Source organism: Mauremys mutica, chromosome 9 (genome assembly GCF_020497125.1).
Source record: "Mauremys mutica isolate MM-2020 ecotype Southern chromosome 9, ASM2049712v1, whole genome shotgun sequence".
Lineage (NCBI taxonomy): Eukaryota > Metazoa > Chordata > Testudines > Geoemydidae > Mauremys > Mauremys mutica.
In genome coordinates this window covers 41475691-41501111 of record NC_059080.1, presented here as the reverse complement: position 1 = coordinate 41501111, position 25421 = coordinate 41475691, and the positions used below count along the sequence as shown (strand labels likewise).

The following is a 25421-nucleotide window of genomic DNA, read 5'->3' as shown; positions in this document are numbered from 1 at the left end:
ACAAGCTAAATTAGATAAGAGTGGGAAGATCCCTGGGAAATTGCTCCAGGTTGCATAAGAGTTTTTGTCCCATCCTAGGAAATGAAACATTCATAACAACATCACGTAAAATAATTCTCATTTTTAAACTCTTTGTACAGCAGAATTGATAGATTAAGCAACATTTGAGATGGCTAACAGCATGCATACATGTGTGATGGAAAGGCCTTTATGTTGCAGTGTGTCATTCATAAGCATGGATCCATTTGCTTCAATGCAGCCAAAGGAAGAAACAAGAACCACTGCTTATGGCATGTCCAGCTGCTATTGGGCAAGCCTGTGGAAATGATCTTGGCAAGCAGAGAGATGGCTCATTTCAGCCATATCAAAGAGAGAACGGGCTGCTCTGGTTTTGGACTCTGAGGCCGATCCGGGTGTCTCTGACCCTGGTGCTGCTTAGATCCTGACTGGGAGGAGGTGAGGAGACTTGAAAATAAACACAAATACTATAACTGCCACCAAAATGGCTACAAATACATCTAAAAGAAAGGGACAGGAGAGAAGCAAACCGCCATTTGTCTGCTTCTGTGGAAACCGAAGAACTGGTAGCAAGCAGGAGAAAGGGACATGACTAGCACAGGCTCTGCTGCAGCTTTGAACCACCTGTGGAAATTGCAGACAGGAGGAGAATAGCCCATTCATATCAGAATTGTGGGAGATGCTGGGCTATGGAAAGGAAACAAACTTTGTGCTTTGTATAGACAGACCTAAACCAAAACCTCGAATCCAAACAACCATAAACATTAAGGGTGTTGGAAATCCAAAGCCATATCCAGATTTTACAAATGATCCTCAGTTTTACAATGGGCTGACCAATCCCCTAGATCCGGACTCCCTGGCATTTTAGGGCGTTTGAAATCCAGATCCAAATTGTTAACTGGGTATGTTGAACGCGGAAGAGAGATTAACTGGAAATAGTCAAAGTGGCCAAAAATTACATCCTCACTTGGACCCTCCTATAAATTAATAAGTTCAGAGTTGCAAATATATCTCGCCTCCTTCCCCCATCTGATCAGTGCTGTGCGACTTGGCATAAAGAAGCTGATGTGCGTGCTCAGAAAGGGTCTAATGAGCATGGGTTGCTCCGACATGAGGTTTCTATGGCCACACACTCTGACAGGATGTTACAAAGCAATGCTGTAGGAGAGTCACAGAAACCCAGCAGTTTGGGCTTATTATTGGCTGTGCATGGATCTGCTGGGGGAAAAGGAATCTCAAAGCTTCCACTCTCAGGGAAGGTCAATTTTTAGGCTGACGACTGTGAAAGTTCTCCTTTAATTCAGTAGATCCCCATATTGGGTTAAACCTAGGCTAAGAACTCTTGTGCCAAATGTCAGTCCAGAATAAATTTTCACATGGTCATTTCGGCTCCTTGGCTGCTGATGGAGCTCTTTTGGCACCAGCGGGAGCTGTTCTCACCACACACCTAGCCAGCAGGGATTGCTTTCACATGCTGGACTGAGTGACGGAGATAAAATAGTTCAGCAAGTCCTCCACGGTGAAGTCCATTGTGATCCCTGACTCTGGGTAGCAGCGCTGGATCAGGTTCTCGAACTCTTGATACTGCCGTATGAACTCCTGTTCCATGGCTCGCCAGACCACCTGTAGGTAAAACACTTGAAGTCAATAACCTCTCTTACTGGGAGCATCCTACCCTGCTTCCCTCCGGGGTTTGCTGCAACACTACATAACCATCCTCACCCACAGAGACACATGTTTTGCACTGCCTGCTGCATGAGTGCAACTGCCAGCCCGAGAGGAAGGGACATGCAGAGGGCTGACCTCGGAGCTTCTAGGCCCACATGCTCAAAGGCACTTAGGAACCCAACTCCCATTGAAATTAATGGAGATTGGGTGTTTAAATACCTTTGAGGATCTGGGCCCTAGGCCCCAAAACTAGCCTAGTAAGAGTTCCCCCTAAGGGAGCAGAGATGGAGGAATTCCCACTAATTTTCAGACTTCATGTGTAACTAAAGATACTAAGAGAAGCAGGGAGCAGAGACAAGTCACTGGGAAGAGGGAGGATAGAAATAACAGAGGGTGGTTTGAGGAGATGAAACAATGGGTACGAAGAGGGAATCAACACAGTGGGAGTGATGGTCAGAGAGGCAAAGCTAGGAGGTCCCCTTCCCTCTGCCATTTATTGTTGCCTGGCAAGCTTGGCCCCCAAAACACATGAAGCCACCACTGCACTGCACCCTGTGAGCGGTGCCCAGGCCATATTTACCGGCAGGAGGTTTTCCTCAGGGGAGAGATACTTGTGAATCTTCCTGTAGAGAGTATCCAGAGCTCTCTTCACCTCCTTGCCAGGGTACTTTTCTATCACCTTCCGCAGCTCCTGCTTGCTGTACGCCAGCTGGAAACTCACTTCCTCTTCTTTCACTCCCAGAGCCACGCGGGCTTTCACCCCCTCGAAGAAATGCTGGGGAGGCAAAGGAGACAAATCATGCACCAGCTGTTCCACAGTGTGGTTCTACTGAGCTCTTTTTCGGCTGACTCCGGAAGCCTTTTCTCAGGCCACTCGCTGGGCTTTGACTGAACAGATCTGACCGTTCGTGCAGAGCCAGAGTCTTTATGTTCTGCAGAGGGGGATGCCTTTAACAACACTGATGCTACCTGATATTTGAAAAGCATCCTGTGGTTCTTTTTGCTCCACATACCTCATCAACTATAAAGGTTCTGGCATCCAAATATAGCTGGTGGTTTTATACGGGCTGCATAAAACAGAACAGAACACAGGTTTCTCTTCTGCTGATCCAGGATAAGAACATAAGAACGGCCGTACCGGGTCAGACCAAAGGTCCATCAAGCTCAGTATCCTGTCTACCGACACTGGCCAATGCCAGCTGCCCCAGAGGGTGTGAACCTAACAGGTAATGATCAAGTGATCTCTCTCCTGCCATCCATCTCCATCCTCTGACAAACAGAGGCTAGGGATACCATTCCTTACCCATCTTGGCTAACAGCCATTTATGGACTTAACCACCATGAATTTATCCAGTTCTCTTATAAACGCTGTTATAGTCCTAGCCTTCACAACCTCCTCAGGTAAGGAGTTCCACAAGTTGACTGTGCGCTGCGTGAAGAAGAACTTCCTTTTATTTGTTTCAAACCTGCTGCCTATTAATTTCATTTGGTGACCCCTAGTTCTTGTATTATGGGAATAAGTAAATAACTTTTCCTTATCCACTTTCTCCACATCACTCATTATTTTATATACCTCTATCATATCCCCCCTTAGTCTCCTCTTTTCCAAGCTGAAGAGTCCTAGCCTCTTTAATCTTTCCTCATATGGGACCCACTCCAAGCCCCTAATCATTTTAGTTGCCCTTTCCTGAACCTTTTCTAGTGCCAGTATATCTTTTTTGAGGTGAGGAGACCACATCTGTACACAGTATTCGAGATGTGGGCGTACCATGGATTTATATAAGGGCAATAATATATTCTCAGTCTTATTCTCTATCCCCTTTTTAATGATTCCTAACATCCTGTTTGCTTTTTTGACCGCCTCTGCACACTGCGTGGACATCTTCAGAGAACTATCCACGATAACTCCAAGATCTTTTTCCTGACTCGTTGTAGCTAAATTAGCCCCCATCATATTGTATGTATAGTTGGGGTTATTTTTTCCAATGTGCATTACTTTACATTTATCCACATTAAATTTCATTTGCCATTTTGTTGCCCAATCACTTAGTTTTCTGAGATCTTTTTGAAGTTCTTCACAGTCTGCTTTGGTCTTAACTATCTTGAGCAGTTTAGTATCATCTGCAAACTTTGCCACCTCACTGTTTACCCCTTTCTCCAGATCATTTATGAATAAATTGAATAGAATTGGTCCTAGGACTGACCCTTGGGGAACACCACTAGTTACCCCTCTCCATTCTGAGAATTTACCATTAATTCCTACCCTTTGTTCCCTGTCTTTTAACCAGTTCTCAGTCCATGAAAGGACCTTCCCTTTTATCACATGACAGCTTAATTTAAGTAACAGCCTTTGGTGAGGGACCTTGTCAAAGGCTTTCTGGAAATCTAAGTACACTATGTCCACTGGATCCCCCTTGTCCACATGTTTGTTGACCCCTTCAAAGAACTCTAATAGATTAGTAAGACACGATTTCCCTTTACAGAAACCATGTTGACTATTGCTCAACAGTTTATGTTTTTCTATGTGTCTGACAATTTTATTCTTAACTATTGTTCTGACTAATTTGCCCGGTACTGATGTTAGACTTACCGGTCTGTAATTGCCGGGAACACCTTTAGAGCCCTTTTTAAATATTGGCGTTACATTAGCTAACTTCCAGTCATTGGGTACCAAAGCCGATTTAAAGGACAGGTTACAAACCTTAGTTAATAGTTCTGCAACTTCACATTTGAGTTCTTTCAGAACTCTTGGGTGAATGTCATCTGGTCCCGGTGACTTGTTAATGTTGAGTTTATCAATTAATTCCAAAACCTCCTCTAGTGACACTTCAATCTGTGACAGTTCCTCAGATTTGTCACCTACAAAAGCCAGCGCAGGTTTGGGAATCTCCCTAACATCCTCAGCCGTGAAGACTGAAGCAAAGAATCCTTTTAGTTTCTCTGCAATGACTTTATCGTCTTTAAGCGCTCCTTTTGTATCTCGATCATCAAGGGGCCCCACTGGTTGTTTAGCAGGCTTCCTGCTTCTGATGTACTTAAAAAACTTTTTGTTATTACCTTTGGAGTTTTTGGCTAGCCGTTCTTCAAACTCCTCTTTGGCTTTTCTTATTATACTCTTGCACTTAATTTGGCAGTGTTTATGCTCCTTTCTATTTGCCTCACTAGGATACTGGCTCCACAGTGCTGGCAGTAGGAAAAACTAGCTCCTGGTGTTCATCTCTATGATGGGGTGCATACACTTCTCCACCCTTCTCTCTCCTTCCCCCATAGCAGCCACACAGGGGGTTAATAGGCAGCACAGTTACTTCCCCAGCTGTGATTAAGTGGTTGACCAACCACAGCTGAGTTAAAAGGCTTCTCCTAGAAAGAGAAGCCTTCTGGGGAGGGAGACTGGAGGAATGGAGCTCCCAGAAGAAGGCACTTAGGGAGAGATGTCCCAGGTGCCTGGAGAAGGAGGAGGCCCAGTCTGTGGGTGGCTGCATGCTGCCAGAGAACCTGAGGGGACTCGGCATCAGCCTGAAGAAAGTGGCCCAGGGAAACAGCAGGGAGCAGACCCTGGCTGCTTAATGCAAGGTCCCTGGACTGGAGATGGGGGGCTTGGGTTCCCCTACTAACACTCAAAGAAGGGGAGGCAAAAGTCCTGACAAAAAGGGGGACAAGGACTATTGAGTCCATGGTGGGGTTGAAGGTGTGGGACAGGGTCATTAGGCTTCTGCTTGATTGGCCTTGTTCTCCCCCTGGATGGGGTGGGACTAGAAGCAAGCTGGGCAGAGAGCAGACCCATGAAAAGGGGCAAATCACCCCAGGACTGGAGTGACCATTGAGAGGGAGTGCTAGAGTAGAAGAGGTTGGTACACCATGCCCGGTCCTGAGGGGTGCACCAGCCGCTGAATGACTCCCTTGCTGTCCCATTGTCAACAGTGATGTGAGCTCCTATGTCTCCCAGACTTTCAGTGACACCTGGGGCTTGTTCACACAAACACTTACTTGGTGGGAAGCTGGGGTGTAAATCTAACCCGCACTAGCCTGCAGCACACCAAGCGGCCGTACACGAGGGAGCTGTTAGTGTACGGCAGGGTCCAATGGACAGTTAGTGCCCAGCACCCCAGCTTGCTGTGAACAAAGCGCTTGCATAGACAAGCCCTTACACCTCCTAAGTGAAAAGTGGACTTAAGTTCTTAAATCAGCTGGTCACTTTTGAAAATTTTACCCCATGTCAGTAAATTAAGCAGCTCATAACTGAAGAGTCACATGGGGAGCAGCTGTGGGCAGCAAAGACGCTGCTCAGGGTTCCTCTCACTGAGCAGACCCCTGCTAATGGATACCAGAAATATAGTCACTTTGCCTTGCCACCAACAATGAAATTCCACTCAGCCCTCATCAATGGAAGACAAAACAATTAGCACAGGCAGCGAGTTGATTGAAGCTCTGGCTGGTGTCATAGCTGAGCATATCTTCCAGGGGCAGGAGGAGTCTGACAGCAAAGTCCAGAAGCAAATCAAAACCAACAGGCATTTCAATTATGTCCAGCTGGGCCTAGCTTTTATTAGGAGTTATAGGCCAATGAGCAGGTGGATGAGCATTAATCAGAACAGCAAGGGGTTAGTGGAGTGGCAAGGAACTATGGGAAAGGGCTGAATGTCCGCTTGAGTGGAGCCATGCTTTTAGCTCAGTTAACAAATCAATCACCTGGGAACCCTGAAATTATGTTAGGAGGCTCTGCACTAGCAGCCATCCAGAAAGAACCAGCATCAGCCAGCCACAGACATGCAGCCAAAAGAGAAAGCAGTGATAGAAATCTGCCCCTTCAATTCAAAGCCAATTCAGGTGAGCTGCACAAGCATTTCTGCTCGCTCACATACAATAGTGAGGCCGTGTTACCCACTGATGCCAGCTAGAGAGGGCAGCAGTGCACAGACATGTTGAGTGTTAGTCTCACTGGAGTAATTCTGGCTTTGATCTCACAAACAGGGCAACCCCTTCCTGTCCTGTCCTCCAACTGTCTCTTGGATGGGGTGTGTGAATCCAGTAGAGGGTTTAGTTGCAGAGTTTGTATCCTCAGCATTTGGGGAAGGGCTGTATTCATTTCTAGAGGTCAGAAGCTCTCCTGCTCTAGGGCAGAAATTGAATTATCCCCCACAGGGAAAAAGGACCTCATTCAGCCAATGTTTGAAAAGCACTTTTGACATATAAAGCATGAGATTTGTGCTAATGGATATTAGATAGCAAGGGCTGCCTAGTATTGTAGGGGATAAAGGAGGTGAGAGCAAAATAAGGGCTTGTCTACACAGCGACAAAAGCTGCATTCTCAACTCTGGTTAGCTAACTCAGATTAAGATCATGTTGAAGACAGGGCAACTCAGGTTCAAGCCTATAGGACAGCCTGGGGCTGAACTCAGGTGGCTGACCTGAGTTGCTGTGTCTTTACTGCTATTTTAACCAGAGAGAACTAGCGCTGGTTAAAACACTTTTTTTTTCTTTTTGCAGTGTCAAAAGTAGGGCCAGCTCCAGCTTTCTTGCCGCCCCAAGCGGTGAAGCGGGGGGGAGCGGGGGAAGATAAAGCTCTACCGCGCCTCTTCATAATTCGGCGGTGGGTCCTTCGCTCCAAGAGGGACTGAGGGGCCCGCCGCCGAAGACCCGGACGTGCCGCCCCTTTCCATTGGCTGCCCCAAGCACCTGCTTCCTTTGCTGGTGCCTGGTCAAAAGGGTGCTTTAGATTAGCCTGGGGATTTCCTGGGTAGTGCCTGGTGGAGAGGTAGAATGGTCCAGTGGTTAGGGCACTAGCCAAGCACATGGTAGACCTGGTTCCACCTTAGGCAAGTCACTTAGCCTTTCTGCATCTTGGTTCCCCATCTGTAAAAAGGACTTAGGCATGGTGTGAGGATAAATCCATTAAAGACTATGAGGTGCTCAGGTAGGATAAGTAAGGAGTGACATATACATACTATAGACAGAGGAGGTTGTGGCTTGCAATGTACTTACGTTGAGTTTCTCCAGTGGCTGTCCCAGGTACTTGGTGACATATCTCTCTAGGTGCTCATGGTACCTTTGCTTGGCTTCCCTTCTCTTGTTTTCCAAGCACTGGATCTTCTTTTGGTACAGAAAGCAGTGGATGTGGTGGAAGTTTTCCATCATGACCATGTCCGTATTGACCTTCAGGTTTGCTGAGGCCAGACTGTTGACTAAAAAGAACGGGAGAAAGCACATAGGCCTAGAGGGACCTTTTGATAATCAAGATGGGGAGGAATGGAGGGGAGATACAAGGTGAAAAGACAGGATGAGTTAAGCCCACCATGCACAAATCCAGAAGGGTCTTCCAGAGAGTCTAGGCAAGTCCTATCAGTCCAGTCCACAGACTGACTTAACCTTCCTAGCCCTAGAGTCTTGCCTTCAGCTTATGCTTTGGAGCTAATGGCTCTTAGCCTGTCCCATCTGAATGGCTGGCTGGTTCCAATACCGGAGGGAGAATAACACCGTAATGTAAATAACGATTTATGTAATTTATTTTTATTTCCTATCTCAGAAGCTTTATAATAAATGCAGCTGGTGCCCTGACAGGCCTGGTACTGATTGCATTAGTGAGGCAGCTCATCCAGGATAATATGCAAAGAAGTCTCCACCCTCTGCATCACAGAAAGGTGCTAATGTAGCTTTCCAGCTTGCAAAGTCTGGGCATCTCTGAGTGATCTACAGCTCAGCCTTCTGGTGTGTGGAGGGGGCATCGTTTCCACAGCACCCTGAGCCCCTGCCAGGCTCGGAAGCAAGAGACCAGTTTTGAGACCCACGTTAGGATTTCTTGCATGGCAACGCAGAGTGCAACCTGCAAACTACCAACCTCCCTCTCTTTCTCTTGGCCAATGTACAGCAGTGCTTTTTGGGGGGGAGACCTTCTTTCTAACCACTTATTCCAATGACTCTGCACCTCCTGAGACTTCTTAATATTGCTCTTGTATTCTCTCTGCTTCGGTGTATCTATAGCCAGGAAATGCATTCTCAGCCCTCAGCTGTACTGGGTTTTCATTTGGGGCAGCTCAGGAAGGAAGGAAGAGTGATTCTATGCCATCCCTCTGGGACCCCAAACAAGCCCTTGCACGTGGGTGTGTTTTTCTGTGCATAGTGCATACACGTGGGTGGCTGCATATATGTGTGTGGGTGTATGTGAGGGATTTCAGTGTTCCAACTTGGATCAGGATCCAAATTTCATGCTGGCCAATCTGTGCCACTAACAGAACCAGAATCCAGATCCAAACACCCTGGGCTTTAAAAAAGAGGGTTAGAAATACTGCTCCAGATCTGACTGTTGTGATTCAGGTCTAAGCTTACTCCACCAATGGCTCTTTGTACTCACTGCTGCTGAAGACGCTGCCCACTAGTTTGGTGTGAGCTTTGTCCAGCTCGCCTCTCTGCTGAGCCCATCTGAACACATCCTCCGAGAAATTCACGAACTCCTCAAAGCGGCTGACGAAAGGCAGGATCCCGCCCTTAGCCTTGCTAGGTACCTTCGCTTCCTCGATTTCTTTGCACAGGACACACTGGGAGCAATAGAATAAAACAGAACACTCTCAGACTTGGCCAGTCCCTGGCTCTGGGGTGGTCATGCCAAAAAGCCTGTCAGCAAGCAAGCCCCACTAGAGCCTGCATGCCAGCATCAGAGACAGCTGAGCCCTGTACTCGTAACCGACAGGAATGAATCAGGAATGATAAAATGGTCAATTTCAATGCTCTCATTCATACGCTGGCAGATTTTAAGGCCAGACAGGACCATGGGGATCATCTAGTCTGACCTGCTGTGTGGTATATATCAGCAAACTTCACTAGTATTGCCTTCCTCCAGCCCAGAATGACAGCCCTTGAGTCCGCTTACCTCAGAACTAGTACAAACATGGGCATTGGCAGGGCAAGCTTCCCCTCCAATGCCCCAGCACTGTGCTACTGAAGGACCACTTCTAAAGAAGCGAGGAGAGTTCAGTCTCCAGGGATGATTCAATCTTTGGTCTCTGGGATAACGCTAAAATAATGTTTATCTAGCACTCAGCCTGAGCTGAGGCAGCCACAAAGGGCAGGCATGAGTTCCAGCTGTGGTGCTTTTGTGATATGAGCAGGGTGACCAGATGTCCCAATTTTACAGGGACAGTCCTGATTTTTGAGTCTTTTTCTTATATAGGCTCCTATTACCCCCCCTCCCCATTTTTCACACTTGCTGTCTGGTCACCCTAGATATGAGCACCTGTCTACTAGCAGCTAGTGTGAAAGCCGTTTACAGCTCCACGCAGATGGCTGAACAATGACCAGTTGGCAATAACTTGCAGCTCGCTTTCAGCCACTGCTAAAAGCACCGTGACAGGAAAGTTCCTAGTGATGCATTTTCAGCCACTGCTTTTAGGAATGTGCTGTTTGAAATCCCTTGGCCTCCCAGCCGTGTGTGAAAGTATGGCCTACGCAGCGTGCCCATACAAGTGGGGACATCCTCGTGTATGCACTAGTAATTGATGATGCAGGGAGATTTTAATTCTCACAAGAATTTAGAGCCAAATCCACACAGGCATTGGCTTCACTGTGGGGAAGGGGAGCTGACTTCAATGGAGCCATGCCGGTTTACTCCAGCAAAGCATCAGGCCCAGAAGCTCCATTCATTCGCACAAAGGGTAAATGCTGGCTTGGGGCTCCAGCACTCCGAGGCTCATCTCTGCTTATGGATGGAGACTCACAATGCACTTGTTGAAGTTGTTCTTGGCCAGGAGCAGGATGTTGCTGAGGACCACGTTGAGGAAGGAGGAGGAGGTGGCTGCGGAAGAGCCCTGCATCTCAAACATGTAGTCATTCAGGGTGACCAGGACCTGCAGGCAGCTAAACTGTTGGACTTTATTGCAGGTATCTATAAATCCTCTCAGCTCTGGCTCCAGGGAACTGAAGATCTCAGACAGCAGCTGGGTGGGCTGCTCTTCTAGTCTAGAATAAGTGTCACAAACAGAAAGGGGGTTGGGACAGAGCTGCTCAGGCAGTGGGCCAGCCAGAGAGGTATGGACAGGGTGACAGAAAGATACAGGCAGGTAAAGCTCAAACACAGCCTCTTCGGCCTCACAAACCAGGAGCTAAGAGTGCAGACACCAGATACACACAAAGGCCCAGATCTCACAGGTACTGAGGTGTCTAACTCCCCTTGATTCCAAAGGGAGTTAGGAGCCTAAATACCTTTTAATGATTTGGGCCAATGCCCATTGGCAAGTCATGTACTACTACTCTACACCATGGTAATAGTGATTTGTCTAAAGTGATAGCCCTGCCATGACCAGTGACATAACAATAACACTGCAACCGTCAAGGTTTGGATGCCCAGTTCCCAGTGAAATGAATAGCTGTGGGCACACTTTTGACCCCCAGTCCAGTGTCCTATCCTGTCCCAAGATACAATACTATCAGAATTCCTGCAGTTACCTTGATAATGTACCGGTATTTGCTCCTATTTCTGTGCTTTGTTTCCCTGTGTGAGCAGACTAGAAGCAGTGATAAAGAACCCTCTCCACAACCACTCCGCTGAGTAAACAGTTGGTACTAACCAGCACTGCCCTGAGTCCTGTGACACTGGCAGACTAAGCACCCATGTGACATTTCAGGTAATTTGACCCAAATTTTGTCCTGTTCCACACTCATTTACGCGGATGCAAGCCATGGGCATGACTCCTGATTTTCACCAGTGTAAATGTGATTTGAATATAAGCCAACATTTTTTGTCCCATTAACTTCATTCATTCATTGTCCAACTGGCTTCAAGTACTGGATTGACTGAGGGCCAAATCTTACCCAGCTGTCTTCTTGTGATATTAGTTAGCAACAGTCCCCTATTTATCTGTCCTACGTAGTTATAAGTCTGCTGTTACCATAGCATCTGAGCACTTCACAATCTTTACTGTAGTTATCTTGAATACACCCCTGTGCAGTAGGGCAGTGCCACTATCCCAACTTTATAACCAGGAACTGAGGCACAAAGAGGCTAAGTGACTTGCCCAAGGTCACACAGCAAGTCTGTGGCAGAACATTGCCTTGCCCATGTCTCCTGAGTTCCAAGCCAGTGCCCTGCCATTAGAGCATCCTTCCTCTCTTGGCGGGCACTGGACAGTACATGCCTTTGAATGACACAGTGGGTGTGTCCATACTGCAAGGTTAGCCGGGTCTGTGGGACCCGGGCTTATGGACTTGATGTTTTCAAATCTGCGCTTAAGAGTCCACACTGCATAGTAACCCTACAATTGCTGGACCAGGGTCTCGCAGCTATGCTGATGTGTCCACACTGCACTAGGCAGATCTTCTGACTCTGGTTAGAAAATGCAGTTTTGTCAAAACATGGGATTGTGTTGATGGGAGAAAATCAATTTCCTTTGTTTTGATACCATAAAACAGTTTGTTTCCACTTTAGTGTTTTGATTCATTTTATTTTGACTCTTATATGATATGAACTATTGATATTTCACTGATATACAGCCCACACCCAGTTATCTGACTGCCCTGGAAGACAGCCAAAACTTTTAGATAACTGGAAGTGCTGTTGAGCTGCAGAATCACTGATGTGGAAATATGTAGAACAAAGGGAGTAATGCTTAAACAAAGGCTTAATACTGTCCTTGGTTTTTTTACTCTTTAATAAATTACAAACTTTACTGAGTTTATTATAACACCAAAATTGTATTAAAAGCACTGTGGTTGTAATTTAATTCTGATTAGTCATAACTGTCCTGCCAAGCTGCTGCTGTTGCTGAAACTGGATTAGATCTCAGTAACTGCAGGTAGCTGCTATACAAAGTCGTTGATTAGCACTAACAGGTGCTAAGAGGCTAATTGAGAAGTTATGAGTGGATGATTAACTCTAGGGCTACATGGGAGACACTGTGGATTCAGATAATTAGGATTTTTGGATAAAGGGCATTTGGATAAGTGGGAGTGTACTGGATTATATTTAATGTTATGTGTATTTGTATCCAAGAGAGACAAGGTGATATCTTTTATTGGTCTAACTTCCGTTGGTGAAAGAGACACGCTTTTGAGCTACACCGAGCTCTTCTTTTCTTAAAATGTTTTGACATCATTGGAATGAAACATTTGATCATTCCAAATACAATTTTTTTTGGAATTTGTGTGGTAAATTTCAGCTTTTGTTCCGATTCAGAATGAAAGCAAATTTCAAAGTGTCACTTTCCCATGGAATGGAAATTCCATTTTCTAACCAGCTCTGCTCCCAGGTCACTGCCACAGAGGGGACAAAAATGATAGACCTACTTTGCATGTCCAAATACTCCACTAAGATGCAGGCTGTCTGTCTGTTATTTGTATTACAGTAGTGCTTCGGAGCACTAATCTCACAGACTTTAAGGCCAGAAAGGACCACCGTGACCATCTCTCTAGTCTAACCTCCTGCGTATTACAGACCACAAAACCTCATTGACCATTTGCTGTAATAGTCAAATAACCTCTGGCTGAGTTACCAAAGTCCTCAAATCTTGACTTAAAGACCTCAAGTTACAGAGAATCCACCATTTACTTTAGTTCACACCTGCAAGTGACCCATGCCCCATGCTGCAGAGCAAGGTGAAAAACCCTAGGGTCTCTGTCACTCTGACCTGGGGGAAAATTCCTTCCTGATCCAAATATGGTGCTTGGTTACATCCTGAGCATGCGGGCAAGACCCACCAGCCAGACACCTGGGAATGAACACCATCTAGTGTCCCATAAGCAGCCATTGGCGATATATGCTAATAGCAGTCATGGATGGGCCATATGCTATTGTAGGCAATCTCATCATACCATCCCCTCCATACATTTTTTCATGGACCAGGAGACTATTGTTCTAGGTGCTGCACAAATGCGTGCTGTTGAGGTGTGTCCCCTGAAATGCCTGATGAAGGGTGGAGAGGTATGAAATCACCACAGTCATGAGACAAAACCCCCTTGTCATGTGCAGCCAATTCCTCAGACACAAACTCCTAGGGATTCCAGGCACGACAGATCACTTATCATCCACGTACTCAGTCTTAGTCTTGGGCCAATGAGACTTCTCAGGAAACGCCACATCCTTTCCTCCCTTGCTTGTGGCAGGTAGCTGAAAGAAAGAATGGGAGGGAGAACATAAGAACATAACATAAGAAAGGCCGTACCGGGTCAGACCAAAGGTCCATCTAGCCCAGTATCTGTCTACCGACAGTGGCCAATGCCAGGTACCCTGAGGGAGTGAACCTAACAGGCAATGATCAAGTGATCTCTCTCCTGCCATCCATCTCCATCCTCTGACGAACAGAGGCTAGGGACACCATTCTTACCCATCCTGGCTAATAGCCATTTATGGACTTAGCCACCATGAATTTATCCAGTCCCCTTTTAAACATTGTTATAGTCCTAGCCTTCACAACCTCCTCAGGTAAGGAGTTCCACAAGTTGACTGTGCGCTGCGTGAAGAAGAACTTCCTTTTATTTGTTTTAAACCTGCTGCCTATTAATTTCATTTGGTGACCCCTAGTTCTTGTATTATGGGAATAAGTAAATAACTTTTCCTTATCCACTTTCTCAACATCACTCATGATTTTATATACCTCTATCATGTCCCCCCTTAGTCTTCTCTTTTCCAAACTGAAGAGTCCTAGCCTCTTTAATCTTTCCTCGTATGGGACCCTCTCTAAACCCCTAATCATTTTAGTTGCTCTTTTCTGAACCTTTTCTAGTGCTAGAATATCTTTTTTGAGGTGAGGAGACCACATCTGTACACAGTATTCGAGATGTGGGCGTACCATGGATTTATATAAGGGCAATAATATATTCTCAGTCTTATTCTCTATCCCCTTTTTAATGATTCCTAACATCCTGTTTGCTTTTTTAACCGCCTCTGCACACTGCGTGGACATCTTCAGAGAACTATCCACGATAACTCCAAGATCTTTTTCCTGACTCGTTGTAGCTAAATTAGCCCCCATCATGTTGTATGTATAGTTGGGGTTATTTTTTCCAATGTGCATTACTTTACATTTATCCACATTAAATTTCATTTGCCATTTTGTTGCCCAATCACTTAGTTTTGTGAGATCTTTTTGAAGTTCTTCACAATCTGCTTTGGTCTTAACTATCTTGAGTAGTTTAGTATCATCTGCAAACTTTGCCACCTCACTGTTTACCCCTTTCTCCAGATCATTTATGAATAAATTGAATAGGATTGGTCCTAGGACTGACCCTTGGGGAACACCACTAGTTACCCCTCTCCATTCTGAGAATTTACCATTTATTCCTACCCTTTGTTCCCTGTCCTTTAACCAGTTCTCAATCCATGGAAGGACCTTTCCTTTTATCCCATGACAGCTTAATTTACGTAAGAGCCTTTGGTGAGGGACCTTGTCAAAGGTTTTCTGGAAATCTAAGTACACTATGTCCACCGGATCCCCCTTGTCCACATGTTTGTTGACCCCTTCAAAGAACTCTAATAGATTAGTAAGACACGATTTCCCTTTACAGAAACCATGTTGACTATTGCTCAAGAGTTTATGTTTTTCTATGTGTCTGACAATTTTATTCTTTACTATTGTTTCAACTAATTTGCCCGGTACTGACGTTAGACTTACCAGTCTGTAATTGCCGGGATCACCCCTAGAGCCCTTTTTAAATATTGGCGTTACATTAGCTAACTTCCAGTCATTGGGTACCGAAGCCGATTTAAAGGACAGGTTACAAACCTTAGTTAATAGTTCCGCAACTTCACATTTGAGTTCTTTCAGAACTCTTGGGTGAATGCCATCTGGTCCCGGTGACTTGTTAATGTTGAGTTTATCAATTAATTCCAAAACCTCCTCTAGTGATACTTCAATCTGTGACAGTTCCTCAGATTTGTCACCTACAAAAGCCAGCTCAGGTTTGGGAATCTCCCTAACATCCTCAGCCGTGAAGACTGAAGCAAAGAATCCATTTAGTTTCTTCGCAATGACTTTATCATCTTTAAGCGTTCCTTTTGTATTTTCATCGTCAAGGGGCCCCACTGGTTGTTTAGCAGGCTTCCTGCTTCTGATGTACTAAAAAACATTTTGTTATTACCTTTGGAGTTTTTGGCTAGCCGTTCTTCAAACTCCTCTTTGGCTTTTCTTATTACACTCTTGCACTTAAGTTGGCAGTGTTTGTGCTCCTTTCTATTTGCCTCACTAGGATTTGATTTCCATTTTTTAAAGGAAGTCTTTTTATCTCTCACTGAGGGAGGGAGAGTACCATTCCTTTTGAGAGACTTCCATTCTCTCACTTGGAGAGTAGAAGATAAATTTTATGTGTCAACTCAACAGAAGTAGTAGTGCCTCACACTACAACTCCATATCCAAGCTTAGGGACACAGTCATAGAGATGCTAAGTTAGATACAAAATTGCTCAAGCATCAGGTTAATTTCAGCTCCTTGCTCCCAAAGGTTAACTCTCTCATGGTAGGATCAATGGGTCACTTAGCTGACTTACCCCCAGCCACTCTTGTGCTGCAGCATCCTGGCTCAGCATAAAGAATTGCTCAATAAACCTCTGCTCCGCGATGCACAGGGGTTGCAGCTCTCTCAACACCTGCTCCAGCATCTGCTTAGAAACAATCAGACACATTACACACACTGTTAAATACTGTCTCCCACCTTGCATGCCTCAGTCTTTCTTCCTGTCCCCAGAGCTTCAAGGTCACTACTACCAGGCAACAGCAGGAGCATTTAGAGTATTGCTGTGCTAATTGCCACACTGCCAACCCAGATCTGCTGTACATGAAGCCTTTTAATCTGGACCAAATTTTACCCCAGCTAGATCAGTAAACATGGCCAGTGTGGCACCCAGTTTGATCTCAGCAGCAGGGGCGGCTCCAGGCCCCCGCACGCCAAGTGCGTGCTTGGGGCGGCAAGCCGCGGGGGGTGCTCTGCCGATGCCGCGAGGGCGGCAGGCAGGCTGTCTTTGGTGGCTTGCCTGCGGAGGGTCCACTGGTCCTGTGGCTTCGGATGACCTTCCGCAGGCACTGGACCAGAGGACCCTCCGCAGGCAAGCCGCCGAAGGCAGCCTGCCTGCCGTGCTTGGGGCAACAAAATGCCTAGAGCCGCCCCTGCTCAGCAGCATGGAATAAATGGCACTGTGGCCTGCTGCAGGCCAAGGAGGGCATTCAGGAAAAACCACCGGCAAAGGTTTGGAGGCTAAAAGTGCAGCAAGTTCTCGGGAGTCTGTGTGACTGAGGGCCTGCCCCCATTTCACATCTCCAGTCTGGAACTATGCTTCTCACAGAGAGGTAGGTGAATAATGGATTTTTTCGGTTTGCTGGTAATTCTGAAAAATTATAAAAGATTGCTTCATGGAGCAGCTGGTATGGGAACCCACAAGGGGAGAGGCAACTCTAGATTTAATCCTGAGTGGAGCGCAGGAGCTGGTCCAAGAGGTAACTATAGCAGGACCGCTTGGAAATAGTGACCATAATACTATAGCATTCAACATCCCTGTGGTGGGAAGAACACCTCAACTGCCCAACACTGTGGCATTTAATTTCAAAAGGGGGAACTATACAAAAATGAGGGGGTTAGTTAGACAAAAGTTAAAAGGTACAGTGACTAAAGTGAAATCCCTGCAAGTTGCATGGGCCCTTTTTAAAGACACCATAATAGAGGCCCAACTTCAATGTATACCCCAAATTAAGAAAAACAGTACAAGAACTAAAAAAGAGCCACCGTGGCTTAACAACCATGTAAAAGAAGCAGTGAGAGATAAAAAGACTTCCTTTAAAAAGTGGAAGTCAAATCCTAGTGAGGCAAATAGAAAGGAGCACAAACACTGCCAACTTAAGTGCAAGAGTGTAATAAGAAAAGCCAAAGAGGAGTTTGAAGAACAGCTAGCCAAAAACTCCAAAGGTAATAACAAAATGTTTTTTAAGTACATCAGAAGCAGGAAGCCTGCTAAACAACCAGTGGGGCCCCTGGATGATCGAGATACAAAAGGAGCGCTTAAAGACGATAAAGTCATTGCGGAGAAACTAAATGGATTCTTTGCTTCAGTCTTCACGGCTGAGGATGTTAGGGAGATTCCCAAACCTGCGCTGGCTTTTGTAGGTGACAAATCTGAGGAAGTGTCACAGATTGAAGTGTCACTAGAGGAGGTTTTGGAATTAATTGATAAACTCAACATTAACAAGTCACCGGGACCAGATGGTATTCACCCAAGAGTTCTGAAAGAACTCAAATGTGAAGTTGCGGAACTATTAACTAAGGTTTGTAACCTGTCCTTTAAATTGGCTTCGGTACCCAATGACTGGAAGTTAGCTAATGTAACGCCAATATTTAAAAAGGGCTCTAGGGGTGATCCCGGCAATTACAGACCGGTAAGTCTAACGTTGGTACCGGGCAAATTAGTTGAAACAATAGTAAAGAATAAAATTGTCAGACACATAGAAAAACATAAACTCTTGAGCAATAGTCAAAATGGTTTCTGTAAAGGGAAATCGTGTCTTACTAATCTATTAGAGTTCTTTGAAGGGGTCAACAAACATGTGGACAAGGGGGATCCAGTGGACATAGTGTACTTAGATTTCCAGAAAGCCTTTGACAAGGTCCCTCACCAAAGGCTCTTACGTAAATTAAGCTGTCATGGGATAAAAGGAAAGGTCTTTTCATGGATTGAGAACTGGTTAAAGGACAGGGAACAAAGGGTAGGAATTAATGGTAAATTCTCAGAATGGAGAGGGGTAACTAGTGGTGTTATATCCTTGGGGGCAGCTGGTTTAAGAAGAAATCACTTGAGGCCAGAGAGCAGATAGCTAACAAAACTACCATTTTATTTACAGACACAGAGCTCACTCAGCCGGCCGAAGCTGGCTGAGCTATCCCCTAATAATCTAACTCAGTTGCCATAGGAACAAAAACCATGACAACCAAATACACAACATATTCCTCCCCCCCTAATAAGAACATCCCCTAAATAAAACACACACTAGACTAGAGAAGGAGGGTAGACTGCCTCCATTCCCGGCTAAACCCTGGGGATTATTTTGTCCCATAACCGTGGGTTCGCCCTAGCTAAAGAGCCAGCCGATGAGGAGGCCTTCTGTCTCTAGGTGGATTACGGCGAACTTCTGGTGTTGTTGCACCCGAAAGTACCATGGGCTCAGGGTCCGCAGCACGAACGGGTGAGGAGGTGGTATCAGCTCATGCTGGGCAAAGGGGCATCTCAGCCGCCGGCAGTAATGGAGGAGAACAGTCAGGAACAGGTGATTCATGATTCGGTGTCTCACCAGAAGAGGTGAAGTCAGACCTGTCAACTGCAGATGTGTCCTGAGGACTAGCATGACCTGGCAACAGCTGATCTACATGTCGCCGCCAGGTAAGATTCTCTGCAGTCCGGACTGTGTAGGAAACAGATCCTGTTTGAGTGATGACTGTGGCCAGGACCCATTTAGCTCTGGAAGTATAATTCCAAGCCAAAACTGGTTGTCCTGGGCTAAAGGTTCGATCTTTTGCTCTGGGTGCCTGTCTGATGACTTGATATTGCTGCTGATGTTGCACAGTTTGTCGGGGTTCAGAAGGTTTCAGCAGACAGCAAGTGCGCAGCTGTCGTCCCATCATTAGAAAGGCTGGGGATGCCTGGGTCGTAGCATGAGGTGTGTTTCTGTAGGAAAGTAAGAAGGTATCCAGACGCTTTTGAATGGAGTGTTGTCCCCTTGCTGATTTCAAAGCGTTTTTCATTGTCTGCACAAATCTTTCAGCTAATCCGTTGGTGGACGGATGATATGGTGCTGACGTGATGTGGTGTATCCCATTTGCCTTCATAAAATTTTGAAACTCCTGAGAGACGAACTGCGGTCCATTGTCGCTCACAAGTTGTTCTGGCAGACCAAAACGACTAAAGAGTCCTCGTAGTTTTTGGATAGTACTCTCTGCAGTAGTGGACTGCATTATAGAGACTTCTGGCCATTTAGAATGGGCATCTATTGCCACCAAGAACATGCTTCCTTCAAGGGGGCCAGCAAAGTCAACGTGAATACATTGCCACGGGTTTTCAGGCCAGTCCCATGGGTGTAGGGGTGCCCACTGGGGTGCATTCCTCACACCCTGACATGACATACAAGCTTTTGCCTTCTCTTCAATAGCGCTGTCCAATCCAGGCCACCAAAAATAGCTTTGTGCAATTTCCTTCATGCGCACTATTCCACAGTGACCAAAATGTAGCTGTTCTAACATCTGTGATCTCAGTGGTGGTGGAATAATGACACGTCTCCCCCACAACAAACAACCAGATTGGACCGATAACTCCGTCCTCCTGGACATGTAGGGAACAAGGTCGGATGAGACCGGAGAGGTTTGTCGAGATTTTCCATGCATCACCAGGTCCATAACTTGGGACAATACTGGGTCAACGCGGGTTGCCTTCTTTATCTGAGCAGCAGTGATGGGTGTATTCTCTACCTGTTCAAAGTAAAAGATTTCCTTTTGGGCACTATCTTGATGTTTGACCGGCAAAAGCAACCTTGAGAGGCCATCTGCATTGCCGTGCAGAGTGGATTTCCGATATTTGATTTCATATGTGTGTGCTGAAAGTAACAATGCCCAACGTTGCATATGACTAGCAGCTAATGGGGGAATGCCTGTGTAGGATCCAAAAATTGACGTCAGAGGTCGATGGTCTGTGAGAAGAGTAAACTTTCGCCCAAACAGGTACTGATGAAACTTCCAAATTCCAAAAACAATTCCTAATGCCTCACGTTCGATTTGGGCGTAGTTAGTTTCTGCTTTGCTTAGAGTGCGTGAAGCAAAAGCAATAGGTCTCTCTTCTCCCGAGGGCATAATGTGTGACACAACTGCTCCCACTCCATAAGGGGAGGCATCGCAGGCCAATTGTAGGGGTAAGGATGGATCAAAGTGCGTGAATACTTCAGAATTTAGCAATGCATCCTTAGCTTTGTTAAATGCAACATCACAGGCTTCAGTCCACTTCCAGGCCTTGTTCTGCCCAAGGAGCTCATGAAGCCATCTTTCTTCACTATTGAAACGATAGGAGTGGCCCATGAGCTATGGGTAACTGGTATTAGGACTCCATTGGTGACCAGGCGCTCCAGGTCTGTTTCAACTTTTGGCCTGATGGCATATGGCACAGTTCGGGCTTTTAGATATTTTGGTGGACTGTCAGGTTTAATGTTCAGTGTCACAGTGATTCCCTTCATACTTCCCAAATCATCTCCAAAAACAGCAGCATGTTTCCTTAGTATAGGGGTTAGACTGGTTTCTTCTTTAGTCATCCGGTGCACTTCTGCCCAGTTCAGTTGAATCTTCCCAAGCCAAGACCTACCCATTAAGGCTGGGTAGTTACCTCTCACCACAAACAGTGGCAATTTATCCGCCTGTCCATTGAGCTCCACCTTAACATCAATAGTGCCCAACAGGGGCACAGCTTCTCCTGTATACGTCTTCAGAACAGTTTTTGTTGCCTTAAGCGGAAGATGCTGTAGCTTTTCTTTATACACAGTCTCGGAGACCAGCGAGACGGCTGCACCAGTGTCCAGTTCCATGCGTATAGGTTTGCCATCCAATAACAGGGTTACCCAGTATTCATGTGAGCCCACTGCCAAAGACAAAACATGCAGTGGGACTTCCTCTTGCGCTGAGGTGTCACCTTGATCATCCTGGGTCTGCTCTAGGGTATGCAAGGTTCCTCTTTTTGTCGGCCAGACCACAGGCCTCCTTTTCTTTTGTTTACAGGCACACTCAATGTGTCCCTTTTTGCCACAGTGTCGACACACCAGGTCCTTACACCAGCATTCTGATGCCTGGTGACCCGGCTTACCACAGCGGTAACATTCTTGACTCTGCACCGTTTTGTGGGTTGGTCCTTGTGACATTTTTTGCACCCTAGGGGATGCACCGATGTATTGCGCCTCCCTTGTAGCCAGTTCCATGGAGGCAGCAATATCAACAGCCTTCTGTAAGGTAAGCTGAGCCTCTGTCAGTAGGCGCTTCCGTATAGCTTCACTGTAGAGGCCACACACTAACCTGTCACGCAGGGCATCATTTAACATCTCTTTAAATTCACAGTGTTCTGCTAGCTTTTTTAAAATTGCTACAAATTGTACAACTGTTTCATCTTCCTTTTGGTCTCTTTTGTGGAACCTATATCTTTCAGCAATTACCAGTGGTTTGGGGGAAAAATGGGACCCCAGGATTTCCACAATGTCACTGTAAGATTTAGTCTCAGGCTTAACAGGGTGTAGTAAGCTGCGTAGCAGGGAGTAGGTTTTAGCCCCTACAACACTTAAGAATATTGGCACCTTCTTCGCTTCTGTAATGTCATTTGCAATACCAAAAAGCTCAAAACGCTCAGTATACACATGCCACTGCTCTATATTCTCATCAAAAGGTTCCAGTGGCCTGGTCAGAGTAGCCATGATTTTTAGTTTCACTTTCACAGTCAGTGCAAACAAGCAGTATTTTTCTTTGTTTGTTCTTTACCTTGACTTCTACTTCCTTCTGTTACTGGAGCAGCACCAGAATCCCATCCATCATCGCCACTTGTTATATCCTTGGGGGCAGCCGGTTTAGGAAGAAATCACTTGAGGCCAGAGAGCAGATAGCTAACAAAACTACCATTTTATTTACAGACACAGAGAGCTCACTCAGCCCGCCGAAGCTGGCTGAGCTATCCCCTAATAATCTAACTCAGTTGCCATAGGAACAAAAAGCATGACAACCAAATACACAACAAGTGGTGTTCCCCAAGGGTCAGTCCTCGGACCAATCCCATTCAATTTATTCATAAATGATCTGGAGAAAGGGGTAAACAGTGAGGTGGCAAAGTTTACAGATGATACTAAACTGCTCAATATAGTTAAGACCAAAGCAGATTGTGAAGAACTTCAAAAAGATCTCACAAAACTAAATGATTGGGCAACAAAATGGCAAATTAAATTTAATGTGGATAAATGTAAAGTAATGCACATTGGAAAAAATAACCCCAACTATACATACAACATGATGGGGGCTAATTTAGCTACAACGAGTCAGGAAAAAGATCTTGGCGTCAACGTGGATAGTTCTCTGAAGATGTCCACGCAGTGTGCAGAGGCGGTCAAAAAAGCAAACAGGATGTTAGGAATCATTAAAAAGGGGATAGAGAATAAGACTGAGAATATATTATTGCCCTTATATAAATCCATGGTACGCACACATCTCGAATACTGTATACAGATGTGGTCTCCTCACCTCAAAAATATATTCTAGCACTAGAAAAGGTTCAGAAAAGAGCAACTAAAATGATTAGGGGTTTAGAGAGGGTCCCATACGAGGAAAGATTAAAGAGGCTAGGACTCTTCAGCTTGGAAAAGAGAAGACTAAGGGGGGACATGATAGAGGTATATAAAATCATGAGTGATGTTGAGAAAGTGGATAAGGAAAAGTTATTTACTTATTCCCATAATACAAGAACTAGGGGTCACCAAATGAAATTAATAGGCAGCAGGTTTAAAACAAATAAAAGGAAGTTCTTCTTCACGCAGCGCACAGTCAACTTGTGGAACTCCTTACCTGAGGAGGTTGTGAAGGCTAGGACTATAGCAATGTTTAAAAGGGGACTGGATAAATTCATGGTGGCTAAGTCCATAAATGGCTATTAGCCAGGATGGGTAAGAATAGTGTCCCTAGCCTCTGTTCGTCAGAGGATGGAGATGGATGGCAGGAGAGAGATCACTTGATCATTGCCTGTTAGGTTCACTCCCTCTGGGGCACCTGGTATTGGCCACTGTCGGTAGACAGATACTGGGCTAGATGGACCTTTGGTCTGACCCGGTACGGCCTTTCTTATGTTCTTATTGTTTTAGGTTGAACTGAAAACAGGTTTTTTTCTGAATTTTTGGTAAATTGGAAAAAATGGGGTTGAATGAAATGTTTCCATTTTTAAAGATTTTTTAATTAAAAAAAGTAAATTGAAGGAAACTTGGAAACGAAAAGTCCTTTTGAACCAAAATATTGAAATGTTTCATTCTGACTTTTTTTTTCTTTCTGACAAACAATTGGGTGAAACTAGCATGAAATTGACAAAATGTTTTGGTGCCATCAAATCTGCACTTTTTGGCTGAAAAATTCTGCCCAGCTCTATTCTCAAGTGACTCTATGTTAGGTGACCTGATCATGCCTTTGTCCCTCTTTAAGATGCCTCCTCCACTGTATGTTCTGATAGTAACTAGGATGTGCTCTCGATTAATCCTCCTCTGTGCTGCCCCTAGACATGTATGCCATCATGCAGGAGTTCAGCTCAGAGCCCTGACTCCATCCTTCCACACACCTATGTTGGGGAAACCCCTGCCTGGAATCTACTTGTGGGTGTCACAATCAGAGAGCTCTCTCACAAACACCGAGCTAGGGTCGGAAAAGAAGCAGGTTGCCTCATTCTCTTTGTTCAGTTAAAAAAAACCAACCCCTACACAACAACAACAACAAAACCCCCTACATTTGATTTGTGTCCCCTTGAAGTAGACTCCATGTAGTGCCTAGGAGACAAGTGCCTGAAGTATGTGCTTAGGCAATCTGTGCCTGTTACAGGTAGAGAACAACTCTGCTCCATTAATTCATGGACAGAAGGGAGGAGAGGAACCAGTATTGGATTTCTGCATATTCCATAGCCACCTTTCTAAAACATAAGTTCCATCTTCTTCTATTAACTCTCAGTTCCTTACTTTGACAACATTTCCTCTGTCCGGTTCATCCTCTTCCCCTTCTCTGCTGTCAGCGAGACAGAACCGAGGGTGCTGTCTGCTCCCACAGGCCACCTGCTTGTCTAGACCTTCTGGAAAACCTGGAACAGACATAACTTCTGCAGGCTTTTGTATTTACCGGTGTCTCTTTGCTTCTCTCCCTCTCCAAGCTGTGGCACAGGAGCCATGGATAATCAACATGTCAACGATAGAGATGATCATCCACTCACTCAGCCAACCAGGCATACATGATGGGAGGATCTGGGTATTAGCTGAATTCAATCAGAGTACTCTAGGCAGTGGGACAGCCATATTAAAATAGTCAGGGGGGGACCAGGAGTGAGAATGCGTAAGTCTTACTGCAACTTTGAAAGGGATGTAAAGAAGGGAGTAAAACGTCGAAGAAGGGATCTCCCACCTATTCTGCACAAGGCTTTCACCTATGGTCATAAGCTTAACTCTCAGCTCTCATAGACCTCACTTGTTCTCTGTCATTACGGTCAGGTGATTCAGCCCTTCCCTGTTACACCTGCTGCTTCCATATGGCCCAGTTGGCTTTATGGAAACCAGCCCTTACTGCCTGATTGACACGAGACACAGATTCCAATGGACGTCCTATGGTGTTCTCATTTCTCTCTCTCTCTCCTGTTATCACTCTTCTCTTCTCTCTCCCCTTCTCATCTACTGCTCTCCTTCCAGTGCCGCTTGTCCCCTTGTTTAGATCAAACAACAATTTTCATGGAAAGTTACCACTTTCCTCAGTTTTTTTTTTGATTGATGTAAAACCAAAAATATTCATCTGAAAACTGAACATCTTTTCAGTTTTTGGCCCAAAATTTACATTGTTTTGGCAGTTTGGGGACAAAAATTAAAATTTTCTCCTGAAAATGTCAACAAAAAACCAACCAAAAAATTTTGTTATCACTGAAACTTTCTGCATGAATACCTGGGATCCCATGCTACTGAGAAGCCACAAGCCTTGGAGTCGGGATTCCGAAGGCTTCCAGGCTTCCGGCTCCCCATTAACCCATGAGATGGG

General features: G+C 45.5%; 1 protein-coding gene across 5 annotated transcripts in view; it reads right to left on the bottom strand.

Annotated features, from left to right (window-relative positions):
- The window catches only part of LOC123377029 (exocyst complex component 1-like), a 76832-nt gene continuing 51411 nt past the window's right edge, over window positions 1-25421 (bottom strand). For 4 of the 5 annotated variants that reach the window (XM_045029401.1, XM_045029400.1, XM_045029404.1 and 1 more), the window contains 8 exons: window positions 24365-24483; window positions 16153-16263; window positions 13704-13777; window positions 10395-10635; window positions 9035-9218; window positions 7669-7868; window positions 2267-2461; window positions 1-1641 (listed from right to left, as the gene is read on the bottom strand). In XM_045029401.1, the coding sequence (XP_044885336.1) occupies window positions 1486-1641; window positions 2267-2461; window positions 7669-7868; window positions 9035-9218; window positions 10395-10635; window positions 13704-13777; window positions 16153-16263; window positions 24365-24483 (1280 nt within the window). In that variant the 3' untranslated portion in view covers window positions 1-1485. The remainder of the gene's footprint in view (window positions 1642-2266; window positions 2462-7668; window positions 7869-9034; window positions 9219-10394; window positions 10636-13703; window positions 13778-16152; window positions 16264-24364; window positions 24484-25421) is intronic. The other variant, XM_045029403.1, reaches the window with a different exon arrangement.